The 18,677-nt window shown below is 34.2% G+C and overlaps 2 protein-coding genes across 2 annotated transcripts; one reads left to right on the top strand and one right to left on the bottom strand.

Annotated features, from left to right (window-relative positions):
• Positions 1–258: 258 nt before the first annotated feature.
• On the bottom strand, positions 259–8,745 carry LOC145629977 (AMSH-like ubiquitin thioesterase 3). Its single transcript, XM_081682220.1, has 14 exons — positions 8,353–8,745; positions 6,747–6,811; positions 6,584–6,659; positions 6,297–6,485; positions 5,621–5,721; positions 4,773–4,878; positions 4,641–4,687; positions 4,180–4,462; positions 3,998–4,087; positions 3,842–3,904; positions 2,858–2,932; positions 2,439–2,501; positions 1,915–1,967; positions 259–569 (listed from the first exon to the last, which is right to left on the bottom strand). Exons 1-14 carry the CDS (start codon positions 8,479–8,481, stop codon positions 395–397), a joined length of 1,515 nt encoding a protein of 504 aa, XP_081538346.1. The 5' UTR covers positions 8,482–8,745; the 3' UTR covers positions 259–394.
• A 1,336-nt stretch (positions 8,746–10,081) lies between these two features.
• LOC145631429 (protein trichome birefringence-like 4) lies at positions 10,082–11,872 on the top strand. Its single transcript, XM_081683498.1, has 5 exons — positions 10,082–10,599; positions 10,728–10,920; positions 11,028–11,227; positions 11,316–11,474; positions 11,557–11,872. The coding sequence occupies exons 1-5, from the start codon at positions 10,082–10,084 to the stop codon at positions 11,870–11,872; spliced, it is 1,386 nt and encodes a 461-aa protein (XP_081539624.1).
• The last annotated feature ends 6,805 nt before the right edge of the window (positions 11,873–18,677 follow it).

Consider the following 18,677-nt stretch of genomic DNA (forward strand, 5'->3'; position numbering starts at 1 on the left):
TCATACCACTTGAGCTATCCCAAAATCCACTTCCATGTTTTGTTCAATGTGTAAATAGGGTTACTTATTATTAGAAAGAGAATAGACCAACAAAAATTAAATTATTATTACAAGGAGCAAAAGCAGAAGTAACAATTACTTCCAATTAATGACAATGTTATGTGCTTGATAGAGATTAAAACACAAAACAGCAAACTTTTGAGTATTTTATCAAGGTATCGTGCAGTCAGGTATGGTTTATCAAAACACAGCAGCAGATGAACAAATTCACCAGATATTTCCCCAATAACAAAAACATTTACAGATATGATCAATTATAGCTGTACAAATGATAATGTTATTTGCTTTGATCTGAAAATTAATTTTCTAAATACAAAAGAACTCTGTAGGACATTTATCGAAGATCAATCACATCAAACCTCAACTTTGGGTTCAAATAAACGTGTGAGCAGTGTTCATATAGTGGGCTACCATCTGATGGTTCCTCATGAGGATGAAATCCACGCTGATCACAATTTCGAATCACAGAAACACCACCAGGATCAGACAAGTGAAATATACCATGCGGACTGCAATTACACAAACAAGTGAAGTCAGTACGCAGGATATGCTCATCTAAAATGTTACTAAGGCCCCCATTCAGTTGAATAGAATGGAGCTTAAATGTATAATACTATCATAGATTCACTTAAAAAAAAAGTTAAATAAAGTCTTCATTAACACTTTAAATTTCATGCTTTTTAATTGGCACTAAATGCTCTCCAAAAGTAGCCTCTTTATGAGTTCTTTCAAACAAAATACCTCGCACCTCTGATGAAGACAAGATCAACAAGCTGGACCAAGTTTTTTTTTTTTTTTTTTTTGAAATAAGCTGGACCAAGGTTTCAAATCCTAAATGTAGTGTATTGACACCACAAAGAATCCATGATAACATAGATCTTTGGAATTCTCTAACAGACAAGGAACCATGCAATTCCAGAACAATGAAAGTTTTTCATTATTTATAAAAAGCACTCCGTATATAGCCTTTATAAAATGTCAACCAATCATCAAGGATAGTATATCTAGTGGATAAACCCTTCACTCTAAGTTATCCAAAGATTTTATCAATCATCTGCATTTCGTGCTATTAAACAGGATTTTATAATATTAAACTCAAGTTCCCTTTCCCAAGAATGTTAAGCAGCCATCTTAATGTTTCTTTTTCTAGTGTATTTTATGTCCCTAGATGACAATGAAAGGATAAGGAAAGGTAAAAACACATTCATAATAAATCTATACTTGTCTAAAGACAAGAACAGGCAATATGGAAATATATAACTAATTTCTATTGTTTCATGAGACAACATTGGTGTCCGATACTCCAATCTCCTTCTCCACCCTTTCTATTTTCATCTTCATATACCATGACCAGAGTCTATCATCCCTGCCATGCCCTCTAATTATGTCACAAATTAAACCAAGAATCCAGGTGAGTGACTATAAAATATTCCCTCCATCAGGAATAAAATAATTAAGTATACTATTGAGAGATAAATTCCTTTTCCTTAATCAGAAATGTATTATGATTATATTTAAAACACTCCCCCACTTAAATGTAGAGCTGAAGAGTAGAAGGGGAGCATAGAAGAAGATAACAATAGTTGGGACAGAGGGCAATAAATTCCAGATGGACGGAGTAAATGTTCATGAGAGTTATAAGCCCAGAACAGAGCAATATTACAGCATTGCAAGGCCCAACAGGTTACAGATAATACCAAACAAAAAATATAACTTGCATCTTCATTTCGAAATGAGCTAAAGGATTGTTTTTATCATGATAAGTTTCTCTGTTTTCTTAAGCTTTTTTGAGTCCATGATTATCGGGCCAGTTTAGCATTCAGCAACAGTTATGCAAAGTAAGATGGAATATACCTGGATGAATCTGTAGGTGCCATAACGATAGCAACTGCTTCCGGCAACATAATCTGACAAGCAATTTAAAGAATGATTAGCCGAGCAAGGTATCGACATTAGCAAAGCAGAAAAGCACCTCTAACAAATGTGACCATGGCATCTCAAATACAATCCTGGAAAAGAACTACTTCCTTTGTCTTGACCTATATAGCCCCTAGGCAGTTTGATAAAGTGATTAAAGATGATAAACATATTGTAGATAAATACGAATTTATACCCAAAAAACCCCAATTCATTGCCCTAATTGGTGGTTTTTTTTTTTTTTTCTTTTTTCTTTTTTCTTTTTTTTTTTTATATTGAGTATTAAACAATTTAGTCATTTACCTTATCTAATCCCTACTTTAAATTGCGTGCCATAGGAATAGGTCTTGCTAATACAGCAGTAGAATGATACATCAAGGCATGTAGAGTCTATACGTTTGTAGCATAATAATTGTTTTTTTTCTTTTAAAAAAAAGAACTCAAGAAGCCATTTCTTTTACCTGATATGAGTAATGAGTATGCAGGTCAACTGAAGACATAAAACATGTCTGTGTCGGGTGCGTCTGTCAGTATGAAGAAAATAAGAGTATTAGTACTAGAACATCAGTAGAGGATGTTACTATAGCTTAATAATTATATATATATATATATATAAATAAAACAAAATAAAAAAATAAAAAAAAAAAAAGGCAAATTTTTAGGGAAATTGCATATTCAAGATGCAGGAAATTCAACACTCATGCAAAGCATAGTGCTTGAATAATAAAGTTTCTTATAATAAATCAAGTACAGTGGAGTTTCATGATCAACACCTTAGCTCATAGCCAGCTAGACAAGCAGATGATACAATGAGATTGGCGGGAAGAAAAAAGGCAAATGCATAAAGTAAAAACCATTACTATCAGGATTAGAAGCTCACATGAATCCATCCAAGAGGAAATAGTGATGCTTTGTCCTGAACCTCAAATATTTCTTCCTCATTTAATGTCTGGCACTGTAAAAGGTAAATACAAATTTGTTCAGCTCACCATAAGTAGTAGAAGTGATACAACATCAAAGTAGGAAGAGCTACCATATCATCTGACCCTCTCTTTAATGAATTATTTTGTATAGCACTATAGCTGAAGCCGAGTCATAAATAGGGATTAATCCACGTCTTTTATTGGAGTTCAAACAAAGCTAAAAGAGCAAGTCCTTGTAATGATATACATCATATACTTGCCTATATGTAAGCATATGCATCCAAAAATCAATCAATCAATCAAAACCTTAACCCCATAAGTGGGGTAGGCTACATGAATCAAAAGTGATTATTCTGTGTAGTCATCCATATGCACCCCCATTAAAAAAAAAAAAAAAAAAAAGAAGAAGAAAGACACAGGGAAAGCAAGCACACATACGGTTGATAAAACAAAGGTCATTAGGTCAATAAATTTCTTAAAAGTGTTCTCAGATAGTCCAAAACTGCACATATTAAAGACCTCAATATGCAGAAAAATGAAAACATAGGTATTATGTTAACAAGTATTGAAGTTAAGCTGAATTTTCAATCTGAAGCACGTCAAAATGTCAAACGAAGTCTGATCACAATTTAATATTTCATATTAAATACGCATATGTATAATAGATGTCATCTCCTCCATTTATGTGCTATAATTAACAAGTACTTCCAATTTAAGGTATCCTTTCTGCTGGCCATCATGCTGAACTCACAAATGTTAGAGAATGCTACATGATTGGAGGCCACATTTAGCAGATCCTATCATCTACAATATAAGTTATATCTGTTCACAAGGTTCTTTATAATTCGAAGATCAAAGTATCAAACATATAGCTGAACACAACAATGAAAACAAACTAATCCAAACACCAAGGGTCTATTGGAAAGCAAGCAACAACTTACTGAATCAGAAGTTGACTCTTGCTTCGGAACAATTAAAGTAGTAATGTGAAACACTCGGTTTTTCTGCATCCAGAAGAAAGTTGAAGCACTTGAGATAAACATTAAAAATATAGTCTCCAGCAAAAGGAACACATGAAGAAATTGAGAAAAACATACCAGAGAACCAGCTAGAACTCCACATGTTTCAAGATTTTTTGTCGTATTTTGTTGTGCCAGCCTCAAGAAATCTTCCATCATTCTCACAGGCTGCAATAAATAATAAAATGAAGTCCTGAAACAGAAAGAATCGCAGCAGAATCTAAAAATAATCTCCAAAAAATTGAGTAATTGAAACCTACAATATGCAGATGTTGATATGAATTAGGATTCTGTGTCCCATTCTCTGAAGGCTTAGCTGGTCCAGGTCTTGGATCAGCCACTCTTGATGGAGAGATAGGATGGTAATCTGGATGAACTTGAGCGAGTACAGGGGGAGGAACTGGCTGCCTTATGATTCCCACAGACAAGTCCTCTTCACAGGGTGACCAGCTACCATTGTCTAAAGACAGGACTGCTTCCATATCTTGTCCTAACCTATCATCCTTCTGAACTTGAGTTTCATTTTGTGTATCTTGAATAAGGCTGTCAGCCACATGGGTTAGAAATAGTTGGAAGCAGAAAATGTTTTGGGGAAAGGAAAAGATGACACCCCTTATGTTTCAATACTCATCTGACCTAAAAGGCACATTCCGTTTTTTTTAAAGCAAATATAAATTTGAGGTATAAGACATTTTCATAACAAAGTTGCCAAAGTTCTAACCATAAATTTTCAGCTGGAGTTAAGTCAGCATGGCTAGGGTAAGACACCTGAACAGAAAGAAGACAAATGAGAAAAAAAATATATATATATAGAAACAAATTTATCAAGGAAAACACTCTAGAGATTGAGCACCTTAATCTCCGTACTAGGTCCTTGCCATTGACGACGAAGTCCAGTTGGACCTAAAAAGGAGTGCCTTGACAATGTTTCTTGATTTGGAAGTGGCACCGCTAGAGACCTGTTAATAGTCATAACAGATATAGGTCAACATAAAGAAGAATAGGGAATACAAACAGACATAGTAGTAAGGAAATTATATGTAAAAACTGACAGGATATTAAACAAGTGTTAGGCAATAATAAAATGCAATAAAGGAAAAAACCAGCAGCAACTGTTGCTTGCAGTTATACGTAGAAACCAAAAATTGTTCCCTTTTACTAAACAATCAACAATGAGGGAGCTCAGGGTGGTAATTGTGAAACCCAAGGATGTTCCCACGAAATGTGATATAGGTAAATAAAACTTGTAAAATCACATATTAAGATAATGCCTATAACATACTGCTATCTTCGTTCAAAACTATACTTCCTCTTTGATGATGCAACAAGAATGTTTGCTACTTGAATACCTTTAAATAGAGTATCATATTTGACTTAATAAAGTGTTTCCTTAACAATCTCAACAGGTGCTGCAGGTTTGAATACTTTTACATAAAGAGCTTGACCTTACACTTGACAAAATAGAAAAGGAAAGTGGACGTTTTTTTCGGGGATAGTCTGATACAAATGTGGAAGTTTATTTGGGATGAGGGAATACCATTTATATGCAGAGGATTCTTATTGTTCAACTGTAGACTTGGTTGTGCAACACACTAAAGCGAATATGTTAGATTAAGAACAAGAGTGCAATTAGTTGAACTAAAGAAAGGACAGACTTAAAAAAAAAAAAAAAAAAAAAAAAAAAAAAAGGTGTATTCTTACAGCTTAGAGAAGCTTTTTTCAAAAGGCATCGAAGTTGAAGCAGCTAGGAAATCATTGTTCTGTTTCCATGAAGACTGAATTGTTTTGCTATCTGGTTGTAGCTGCGTTAAAAGCAAACCATAAGTTCTAAGCTTCTACCAACCCTGAGAGGCAAGGACATTAAATAATATTGAAAAAAAAATATGCTGCCCTTTTAATAAAGTAAAACAAACACCGGAAGAAACACAAGAACTAAGGTTAAGAGATCAGTTATACAAAACCATGACAATCTTCATGCTTAAATGGCTGTTGAGGGCCTCACAACTAGAGATACCAGCTTTTAGGAAGTTGCATTTGCGTTTCTATTAAAGCATTCACTTCTTTTATTTTCTCACTTCACCCCTTGTCAATGATCTTAATAGAAACCAAGTAAACCAGTAATTTAAGAGAACATGAAAGCCAACCAATACATTCAAGTAAAATGACACAGGGACAGTAAATAGAACAAATGGAAGTCTGGTGAAAAGCTGACCACTTAGCAAAAGTAAAAGGATTCAACATGCGTCAAGAAATTCAGCATAAAATAAAAAGAGAAGATATAGTTTCAAATATGTAGAACTTTCAAAGACCAGGAGTAAAGTGGTGTGAACAATTTAGTTTAATCTCATACTGAATAAGAAATCATTTAAACAGATACCTGTTTGCTCTCAAAACTAGGAGCATAAGCAGAGGGCCGTGTCAAAGATGTTTCTAAACCATATGTGGTCTTCTCTCTGCCATCAAATTGTTTTAGTTGTGTTTCTGTATAAGCCTTGTTAAGTTCATTTACTCGACGCTGAAACTCAGGCTTCAATGATTCCAGCTCATTAATAACTGCCAGCAATTTCTACAGTAAAAAGCAGCAGGAAAATAACACTTGTCAACAAGGATAATCACATACAACAGTTGAGACTGATAAAGTGGAAAAATCCTGATACAGCTTACCTTTCTGTAATGTACTCTTTCTCTAGAATGTAAAGCCTGGTAATCCCGATGGAAGGGTATTGTTTCAGACACCAAACTAAGAAAACAATGAATGAGCTATAGATTTACATGTATTTTTCAATACAGCATCATGATACTGACAGGCATATATGATAATACTTACCTTGAAAACCTAACGAGCATAACATACAAGTCCACTATATTATTTTCTTCTCGATACACATCTGCCTGAAAAAAGCAAGAATATCATGTCATTACTTGAAGAAGACAAATAAAGTTCAATACTGCTGGTAGCAGAAGCAGGTCTGCAAGAGCATTGGTCTTTATACAAGCAACCTAGCAACATAGCTACCCTTTTTCTTTCTTCCAGGATAGAAAATTTTGATTGACATGAATTAGTTGGTACAAGAAAAGAAAACAAGGAGTGCTATAAATAGCGTCCACTAAAAAAAAGGGATAGCTTCCAGTCAGGCCGTAAAACATACTCCACGAGCACCACTGCACTACAGGGATAACTATAGCATATGCGCAAATCCATGTTACCACAACTCTTCATTGTATCTTAAGTACCCACATCATACACTCAATACTTCAACATAGATGCACCACAGGTCCACAGTGCAATTTTTAGTAGAACATGTGTCATTTTAAACAGACCAACTTAAAAGGAGACGGGACGAAATATCACGCGCAGATATGTGCACAAATGGGCTTTGAGTTTAATACGTGGCAATTATTAGCAATCAGCTAAACATGAGTTTGCTCAAATGTAAATGTCTTTAGAGACTGAAATACTTCGTATATTTTATGCATGCTATGTCCCCACACTAGTTTTCAATTTTTGAAACAAAGTCCCTACGCAAGTGGTTAGATTAACTCTATTCTACTCTAACCTCAGACATATCAATACAAGCGATCAATATAACTCTTCCACATCAAACTATGAAATATCATCCGTGTGTAAATGTGTGGGAGGATAATTGGGGAAGAGGGGTTCACCTTGTTCTCTACCCCACATAAGAAAGACATAGCTCTAGCGAGACCCATGCATAGTGACATTAGACATTCAGTATGACAAGTCGAGCCTATAGCTACATTCAAAATTCCATTCCATCCTAGATGAATGTTCCAAGAATCTGAAAGAAGATAACAATATCCCTTAGCATGTAAGTGCACTTGTAACAAATTCCCATCTATTCATCCTCTCTCATAACCCGAGTAGTCGTGATGGTTCAGTAGACATTCATAGTCCAGTGAGTCCACCCACAAACTTAATGTGGATACAGGCAGTCACACATACACATTAATGCAATTCGCCACCCAACCAAAGCATAAGTTCTCCCATTCCAACATCTCACCCCAAAACATAGAACTACAGGAAACCAAATTCAAAATGTAGCTATAGAATCATTCATCTAAGCACCAAAACCCCGCCTAAATTTGGTACCTTTCCCTACATCAATGCTAAACCTTAATCATAGTACCTAAATTCTATCAACGCAAATTCGCAACATACCCTCTTGGCACGCAATCAAAGTAAATGAACTCCCCTCTTATCGAAGTTTAATTCAAACTTACGATTGTTACAACATTTAGATTTAAGAATGATATGAATATAAACCTGCAATTCTAGGGCAACACAGCAGCAAAATCGAACTATATGCTAAAAAAACCTAAATTTAGCTCAATCGAATGGTAAAATTGAATATTCTCTAATAAATTTAGAATTTGAACAATGTATTTTAAACAAAAAATTAAAGAAACCTAACCTGTTTGAGAAGAGTATCAGCAATTCGATAATAATACCCCAAAGAAAGCCGATTATCGACATCAATTTTTCTTGTAAGCGTGTTCATATTAATCGGCTTTGCCGGCGTCGATAATTGATGACGATTCATGATTTCCGGCGAGATTAATCGGTGATGTGATCGAATTCCGATGAAATTCCGGCGATCAACGATTGAAAAATCAAATTAGGAAAGTAATTGATTAATCGCACTTCAATTCAATTCATATATGAATACGATGAATTGAGAATTGGTGATTTGCAGAGAGAAAATGATTGTTAGGTTAAGTTGGAGTGGTGAAGAAAGAAGACCAGAAAACGGAGTTCAATTAAGATTTTTCACAAGTACTACTCGTTATGTCGACATTTACAGAGTGGAGAATAAAGCCTAAGTGTCCAACTGTCCGTAACTTTTTGTATAAGCCCGGTTTACACTACTAAAATAATAAGCGGGGTTTTATCTTTTTTAACCCGGTTTACACTAAAATAATGAGTGGGGTTTTATCTTTTTTAGCTGAAGTTTTGTTGTATATAGATTGACCCTTGAAGCTCGATTTGGTCAGAATGTTCTTCTAATACCTTAAAACCTGTTTACGAGATTTTATCTATTTGCTCGAGGATCGACTTAAAGAGCCTTGTTAGAACATGTGCTAGTTACAACATCAAAAGACAAGAGTACGTCTACAAAATCACAATGTTAAGGTTCAAATCCTTCCTCGCCTTTAATCAATCCCACCACTTACAAGTTATGACACCACACAAGCTAAGACTTCTTTATCATGAGTTTTGCCCACACAGTAGCTAGAAGGATATAAAGAAATCAACCTTATAATAGAGGTTTCCATCCGATTATTCGAATTCATGTTTTCACAAACCTTACGAGGCATTTATCAACCTTACGTTGTTAAAATGTGAACACGTAAATCGAGACATTTCTTAATAAGCAAAACGAGGCATTTATGTTATTTTTTTGCCAAATCTGAGCTCAATTTGGTATCTAAAGGACCAAAATAGCCCCTGAAACCTTTGACGGAGTATTTTTCAACGCGCAAATCGATAAAAAAAATACTAATAATGGAGAATGGGCCCCACTAACGGAATTTTTTAACAGCAAGGTTACCGTATGGAAACAAAAAATATATTGAGGTTACAGTGTAGAAAGTGATATATGTTAGGACACAACGTAAAAAAGTGAAAAAAAACAGGGTTACTATATAGAAAAACCCTATTTTTATTTTTGAACAACAATACGAAGTTTTTATAAATGACTCAAAGTCAAAAACCAATTATTCCATATTGATCGTATATATGAACATTGGACAATCTTGGCGGGATAACACAGTTTAATTTAATTTTTGTTATTCATAAGAAAAATAAGTATTTCATGTACAACTAACTACTTTTTATATTGGATAGTTTAATTTAAACTCTCCGATAATTTTTATACTATACAATGCAAAGAGGTCAATGAATTGCCTTGGGACATTGGAAAAGATATGTATAAATTGAATTTAATGAAAAATACTAATATGTGACACTTTATAAAATGTGACCTATTGATATTGTTATACGGAGTACGAAGTACTGAATTACTCTGTATTTATTCATATAATTTCCCTCCAATTTATTTGATCATGAAAATCAAACTCACAAAAACAGAGTAACAACAAATACATCATCTTCCTCTTTCTCTCTCCAATCTCTCTGCAAAAATGGCGCCATTAAAGAAACTCCCAATCACCCAAATTCTTCAAAGAAGAAGAATCCAATTAATCTTCACAGCTTTTCTTCTCGTTTTCTCTATCTTCATCTTACTTAATTTCTCTTTAACACCCATAACAGAGACTACCTCTTCAACAGTACCATCTGCAACTTCGCACCTTCGCTTTGCTTCCAATTACATCTCTTCTCTCTCCTCCATCCCTCGAAGTGCCGCAATCGAAGACGAGCCGAGTTCCGGGTCTCCGAACCCAGATGAAATTGGATCATACTTTGCTAAGAAAATCACTTCTTTGAGCATTTTAAGGAAAAAAGAAGATGATTTTGTAAGAAAGAAGGGAATTTCTTGTGATATTTTTGATGGGAAATGGGTTTTGGATGATTCTGACCCGGTTTACTCACCTGGGTCTTGCCCGTTTCTTGATTATACCTTCAATTGCTTCAACAATGGCCGCTCCGATCTCGGTTATTTACGCTACCGATGGCAGCCTCATGGGTGTGACATCCCTAGGTACTCTGCTTTTAATTTTCTCTTTAACTAAAATCTACATTTCAAATTTTAATTCTTGATTTTTTTAAAAAAAAATTGATTTTTTTATTATTTTTGTTTTTTATATAATAATTCTTGGAATTTCATAGGTTTAATGGGAAGAAGATGTTAGAAATGTTAAGAGGAAAAAGAATGGTGTTTGTTGGAGATTCACTTAACAGAAATATGTGGGAATCTTTAGTATGTTCTTTAAGAATGTCTTTAGTTGATAAGAAGACAGTGTTCGAAGTTTCTGGCAAAAGACAGTTCAGAAGTGAAGGATTCTACTCTTTCAAATTTAAGGTAGTAATTTAAAACCGATTAAATTTTACACTCGGGAGCATGATGCGCGTCATGCTCTAGTTACGTTAATTATGATAATTAAGCTATGTTTTTGTTTTGAATTTTAGGATTATAATTGTACCATAGAGTTCATCAGATCACCATTCTTAGTACAAGAATGGAAATTGCCTAGTGTGAAAGGTTTCGAGGCGAGGCGAGAACTGCTAAGACTTGATGTAATTCAAGCTACAACCTCCGGTTACCATGATGCTGATTACCTCATTTTTAATACTGGACATTGGTGGACTCGCAACAAAACTCGAAAAGGGTACTTAAGAATCTGAATTAAAGTTAATGAATTTGCTTATTTTCGGCTTTCTAGTACTTAAACAATGTGTATGATTGATTTTTTGTAGGAAGAATTTCTTTCAGGAGGGTGAAATTGTGCATCCTGAGTTAAATGTAACAGTAGCATACACAAAAGCCTTAAAAACATGGGCAAAATGGGTTGACAAAAATGTAAACAAGAACAAAACACAAGTCTTTTTTGCTGGTTATTCAGCTTCTCATTTTAGGTAATTATTCCAACAATTTAACCCCTTAATTAGTCAATCTTTAATGTAAAATGGGTTAATTTCTGTTAATGATTTTGTGCAGAAAAGGGCAGTGGAATTCAGGAGGAAAATGTGATGGAGAAACAGAACCAATAACTGATGACAAGTACTTAGCAGCATATCCTTGGATGATGAAGACTCTTGAATCAGTGATCTCTAAGATGAAAACACCTGTTGTGTATCTTAACATTACTAAGATGACTGATTACAGAAAGGATGGGCACCCGTCGATATACCGGCTACCGGAGACTGAGAGACGGCCCGGGATGACTCAAGATTGTAGCCATTGGTGCCTCCCTGGTGTTCCTGACTCATGGAACCAGCTTCTCTATGTTTCTTTACTGATGTCTTCTAATTGATCTCACTAGTTAGTTTTTTTGTTCAAATAATGTCTTGTATAGTATGTTAGATTAAAGAGATTTTTTTGAGCAAAATACAATGACATGACTGTTTGTAAAGAGTGGCATGTAAAAAAGTGTGCATGGTCACAATGGACTCTAAAGTCTATGTATCATACAATAATTGTTAGTTCTCATTTATGTATGTATGTATGTACGTAGTATTTTGTTAAAAGAATAAGTCGAAAGTGACATTTTACATTTGTCATTTGTATCTAAACCCCTTTTATAAAATATGGGAACACTTCCTACTGTTCCTTATGAACAGTATCGGCAGACACTGTTGCTTATGAATAGTCTGTTGACCATTTTGCCCTTGCCTTTTATTTTGGGCTGGTTCATGAAATGTGAGAACACTCCTACTGTAGCTTATAAACAGTAGCAGCAAATCCTTTTTTACCCCTGCAATCAGTGATTTGGTATTGTGTTCTGCTTCTTTCTCTCTCCTAAATGTGGTTACTTTTCATTTTTGCTATCAGAAGAAGCTGGGATGTTCGAGAAGAAGAAGCTCTTCAATTGAAAGTTGATATGCCTGGTTTGGCCAAAGAAGATGTCAAGGCCTATGTGGAAGATAACACTCTGATCATCAAAGGTTCCTAGGGCTTCGTATCCCAAGCTCAAATTCGCCATTGCCGTCGGTTCGGCTGCTGGATTCATGAAGAAGACGAAAGGTCGTGGTTTTCGTGAAGAAGCTGATGCTGCATGTGATAGTCGTATGGCTGCTCGTGAATTTGAATCTCTTGATTCTGATGGTGGACCTGGTCCCTCTCGTTGTTAGTTTTCTTCTCTCTGTTTTTTTTTGTTAATTTTCTTAATTTGTTTGTAGTTATTGCGGTTTTCAGGTTTTGATTGTTGGTTGTTAGGGCTATAGTTGATTGGATTTGTTTCTGATTGTGTGGGTTCTGGTAATTGATGTTTTATTGTTGTGTAATTGGGGATTTAGGTTGTGATTTGTTGAATTTATGATGGAATTAAATGGAAATTGGGGATGTTGAGTTTTTTGTGTGTTAATTTGTAAAGTGTAATTTCTGGGCTGGATTTTTCGTCCATTGCAGCAGCTTTTAAGATAAGAAGATGCTTGTTTTATAATCATCAAAATCGTTTTCGGTCTAGGGTTTAATCGTTTATGTAAAATTAGGATTCTTATTGGATTTGGATTTGAAAATTAAAATCCCTAGATTGTAATCTAATTTGTTTCAGATTTTGGATTCTTTTGGACCATCGCATAAATAAGGAGCCGGAGGAGGAAGTGGGATTTTGTTATGAATTCAACTATGAATATATGTTTTAGAATTTAAGTTAATTGGGATTTTTTCTGCAATTCTTTTAGGTGAACTTTCGTTGTTTGTTTTCGATCGATTAAGCTTCTTGTATTGTAGTTTATATGGGTTTTTCTTTGTGAGTTGAGTTTTGAGTTTTTATAAATGAAAAATTGGATTTCTAGGGTTTACTGTTTATTTATAAATTCTGTTTTCACTTACTTGGATTTCTAAGGTTCTGTATTAAGTCCTCTTCTTGAATCTCAATGGATTTTCAAACAAAGATATTAGGAGCATGTGACATCCTCTTATAGAATAATATTTATTATCATTCTAATGTATGGAACTTACTGTGCTATTTCCTATGGTTTGGTGTTCTACCTTTTCCTAGCTGTAAACAACGTACTTTGTTTGTTTCTTTTAACAGAGTACATACTACATACTAAGGAGGTTTTGTATGGTAGCTATCAAAGCCGCTTTGAAATTCCGCATGGCAGTGTCAAGGACATCTATATATGTTCTCTGTCCTCAAGGTCAGCATCATCTCTCTATTTTAATTGCAACGGATAGCAATATTTGATCTAGGCATTTTCTGTAATTTGGTGCTTAATTGTTGCAGGATTAATATTGTTGACAAAGGTCAGTTGAAGCCTTCTCAACTGATAGGGATACTATTATTGGGAGTGTGGCAATGAAAGGTTACGAGATACATGGCCCTGGTAATTATATTTTTTTATTCACTTGCATCTTTTTCTGCTAATTTAGATCTTAACAACCAGAAGCATGGGAACTCCGGGTAACTAACAAGGTGCAAGGTTGAGGAATGACTTCTAAGGCATTCAAAGTAAAAATAAATATTAAACTATATTCGGCGGAATTTATTTTTGTTTTTAACTTTGTAGTTATTATAAAATAATCTGTTAAGTAAAAAATTAGAAATTAGTGAGGAATCAGATTAATGCTAAACTATATTCGGGGATTGTATGGATTGTTGTTTTCTCACGGGTTTCTATTTCTTCAAATTATCACTCTTTAATAAACTATTTAAATCACTTAATCACAATCAGTGAATAAAAGGTATTTATTGGTATGTGAAATTTTGTCATCCATGGAAATTAGATTTGAATTTAGTCTGAATTCTGTTTTTAAGTTCGACACTGGGGTTGATTAAGTTAGGACAAACTTGATGTTTTGAAGATCTACTCGAGCAATAAAGATTGTATATGAACTTGATTTCTGACCTTAATAAGTAGACAACATGAATAACCTCTGGCTAATTATGAAATGCTGCTGTGGAATTTTTCTTAATCTGGTGATGAACGGAAACTGCTACGGAAGATACTATGAATGCTGACAAAGCTGTTCAGGTTGCTTGTGTGTTTTCTTTTAGTTCTCTTTATTTTATTTTTTTTTTTGTTTTGTGCCGTTTTAAAGGGTTTAGATGTTCGATTTTCCAGAGATCTATTTGAATTGATTTTGACCTAAAAGATTTAATTCGATTTGTATTTGTTATTTTGATTTTTTTTTTCCTCTAATTTTTCTGCTCTATATACTGAGATGTGGAAGAATACCTGAGATTCAAGCTAACAATCGCTAAATGAGTGCTTAATGTTGTTTGTTTAGTTACTGGACATAGTATATTGTTGGAATGACTGAGATTTGATACTTGAATATGCATATATTGGATGTATTTTACCATTTTGAATAATTAAGAAAATTCCTGCAATTTTATAGGAGTATTTGGATGTGTACTAAATATTTTGGCAATTTCATAGGAGTTTGGTTGTAGTTTGGACATTTGAGTATATTTCTGCAGTTTTAATAAGAATATTTGGATTTTATTCTAGATATTTGAGAACATTCCAGCAGTTAATATGAATATTGAGGTGTTGAGGATACTATGTGTCGGCAAAATATTGTAGTTGAAATGAATAAGGATGCGAATGTCGGCGAGAAGAATATTTTGATTAATTGGTTTTGAATGCTATGAAGTGGGATATTATTTGAACTGGATTGTTGATTTTCTGGAATTGGTTAAAGTTTAATTTAAAGACTTGTTTCATTACTAATTACCAACATACTTGTAGTATACTAGCACACGCTTGTTTCACGTTGGAAGTGGAGTGCAAGGATAGAGTGAGGCAGTATTGAGTAATGGATTTGATTAGTGCTTTTCTGGAATTGTTGGCTTAATTTGATTAGAGTTTATCTTGAAGGCTTCTTTCAGTACCATATTTCTACAAGTTTAGCTGAATTGGCGTCTTAGGAATATGATCAGTAGAAAGCAGTTTTGTTCACCTACATTTGTTCGTGGTTTTTCTGTTAAATTAGATATACTAAATATCATGAATGTGTGCTTAGATTTGTTGTGTTTCAGTTGGATTTGATGTAAACGTAAGTGTTTGAATCAAGTGTAGTATTGTCACGATCTTGACTTGTGTTTGACTTATTATTTTACTGGAATTGACTTGTGTTTGACTTATTAGCAATTAATTAATAGCTTTTAATGATGGAGTACATTAATTGAGATTATTGTGGATTTATTTATTGATAAGGTCACTTCGCTTTTAACTTTATGAAATTGAATTTATGACATAGGACTGTAGAGCAGATCGGAGGGAGGGAAGAACATATTTGAACGGTGGGAGATGAAAATGACTTTCTTAGACATGCATAAATCATAAAAAAAAAATTATAGAGAGAGAAAAAAAAGGATTTGGGAGGGGGCTTAGTTGGACAAGGCTCATTAAAAGATGAAGAAAAAAGAGGAATAAAGAAAGCTTGAACAACAGGGAGGTAACGAGAGATTATGTGTGTATGGGAAAAGGAAGAGAAAACGAGAAAGATAAAGGAAAATTCGACATATAATATAATAGAGCACTTAAAAATAGTAGTAAGAAATAAAGTACTCTTTTATAAACCTTTTTTAAAAACTATAAAATAAAAAAATAAAAAAAAAAGAAAGAAAGAAAGGTGAGTGAGAGAGAGGTCGAGGTTATAATTAGGGATATGTAAGTATGAATTGATTATAAGATAAGGAGAAAGAGAAATATAATAACAAGAGAATAAGAGAAAAAGAGAGCACTTTTAATAGACCTTATCAAAAGTGAAGTAGAGGAAAAGATAAAGATCACTTAAGAAAATCTTATTAAATAGAGTAATTAATGTGGGAAGAGGGGGCAATAGGTAAAAGGCTTACTAAAATTTTCAGATTATAAAAGAAGAAAAGAAGAGTAGATGGGTGGAAGAAGGAACACGAAGGTGGGATAATCCAAGGTAAAGATAAGGAAAAGGGAAATAAGAGAGAATAGACACAACAATGAAAGCAGAAGAGGTATGAAGAAGAGAGATAAAGAGGCCGGGGGGAGAAAGAGTGAGAGCATTTTCTTTTTCAGGCTGGTAAAACATTCAGTGTAAGGAAATGTCAGTCATGGCGAACTTGATATAATCCGAACACTTGGTAAGATATACATCGCGGGGTTAGCTTGGCCGAAAAGTTTATCAACTTTATGTATGCCACTATTCTATTGATCTACTCTAAGTTGCATTTTTAGCCCTAAGACTTGTATTGCTTTCAAAGATTGATCATATTCTAAAAATGACATGGTCATCTGTAAGTATCTTTGAGACCTGTCGTTTGTCATTATTGTGTATCTTTAAACGAAGGGGGAGAGAAGGAGGAAAGTTGAGGGATAGAGTGGAGGGAAGGAGGGAGTATCGTTTGGTTTGCTTCTTTCCCTCTCCTAAATTGGGTTACTTTTTACATTTGCTAGGTTTGTAATTGTAATCAGCATTTCAATCTCAACAGGTATTTTCTCTTTGTTTGCTTTTGATTCTTTCTTGGTTTATTATTTACAATCTACTATTTATGGGCAGGATTATTTTGTCCATTGAAGCAACTTCTAAGATAAGATGATTGTTTTTATAATCATAAAAAATCGTTTCTCAGTCTAAGATTTAATTGTTCATGCAAATTAGGATTCTTATTGGACCTGGATCTGAAAATCAAAATCCCTAGATCATAATCTGGATTTGTTTCAGATTTTGGATTCTTCGGGGTCGTCATTGCATAAACAACGGGCTGGAGGAGGAGGTGTGACTTTGTTTTGAGGTACTATGAAAAACTCTTCAATGGTGCCTATAAATTCAGGTATGAATATATGTTTTTGAACTTATATCAGTTTGGGGATTTTTCTGCAATTAGTTTAGGCGAATTTTTCGTTGTTTGTTATCGATCGATTAGGCTTCATGTTATTTTATGGGTTTTTATTTGTGAGTTTGAGCTCCAAGTTTTTAAAATGAAAATTTTGATTTCTAGGACTTATTGTTTATCCATCTTTTCTATTTTCGCTTACTTGGAGTAAACAAAGCTCTAAGTTTCTGTATTAAGTCCTTTTCTTGAATACAATGGATTTTTGAAGAAAGAGATTAGGAGCATGTGACATCCTCTTATACAATAATATTTGTGATCATTCTAATCTATGGAATTTTCTGTGCTATTTCCTATGGTTTTATGTTCTACCTTTTCCTAGATGTAAACAATTTATTTTGTTTGTTTTCCCTAACAGATTACATATTAAGGAGGGTTTCTATGGTAGCTGTCACAATCGCTTTGAATTTCCTCATTGCGGTGTCAAGGACATCTATATATGTTCTCTGTCCTCAAGGTCAACATCCTCTCTCTATTTGAATTGATTCTGATAGCAGTATTTGATCTTGGCATTTTCTGTAATTTGGTGCTTGATTGTCGCAGGACTATTGTTTACAAAGGTCAGTTGAAGCCTTCTCAAGTCTCAACTGAAGGGGTACTATTAGTGGGACCGTGGCAATGAAAGGTTTACGAGCTACATGGCCCTGGTAATTATATTTAATTGTTGTACATTCCATGGCATTTTTTTTCACCAAAGTAGAGGAAGACCAGTTAGTTAGTTATCAATGCCTTCATCACATATTAATCCAAACCATTTACTAATCGCCTTCAGTTCAAGAAACTCTTTGTGCATGTAATTCTCTTTCTTGGAATCTTTGCTCTTTGTGGAAAACTTTGAGGTGGATTTTTCTGATGTACTGTAAAGTCATTAGCTAAGGAAAATAAAGAGCAAAGAATGATGCTTTTGGGTTTTGAAAGAATTGTGCCACCATTTACATCCGTTAGAGATTAGTAGATGCATTAGAATTAAGTAGATTAGTTCTTTAGTATTTAATAACGGCATCCACACTATTGGCTTCATATAGAAGACGAGATCAGGGAATCACCCTTGTGTCTTGTGATGTTTAAGTGAATGTGATTGTTTCATGTTGTGGTTATTTGAAGTTGTGCTTTCAGCTGATACTTATTGACTTGTTCCTCTTACAATTACAGATGGTGCAAAACTGCAAACTCCTCTTCATGTTGGTGCGGCTACAACAATGTTGAGATTGTTAAAATTATGCTAAATTGGTAGGGATTGGAGAAGGTTGAAATGGGAAGCCAAGAATATGGTATGGCTTTGTGCACTTTGGTTAAA

Source organism: Chenopodium album, chromosome 5 (genome assembly GCF_948465745.1).
Source record: "Chenopodium album chromosome 5, dcCheAlbu1.1, whole genome shotgun sequence".
NCBI classification, from domain to species: Eukaryota; Viridiplantae; Streptophyta; class Magnoliopsida; order Caryophyllales; family Amaranthaceae; genus Chenopodium; species Chenopodium album.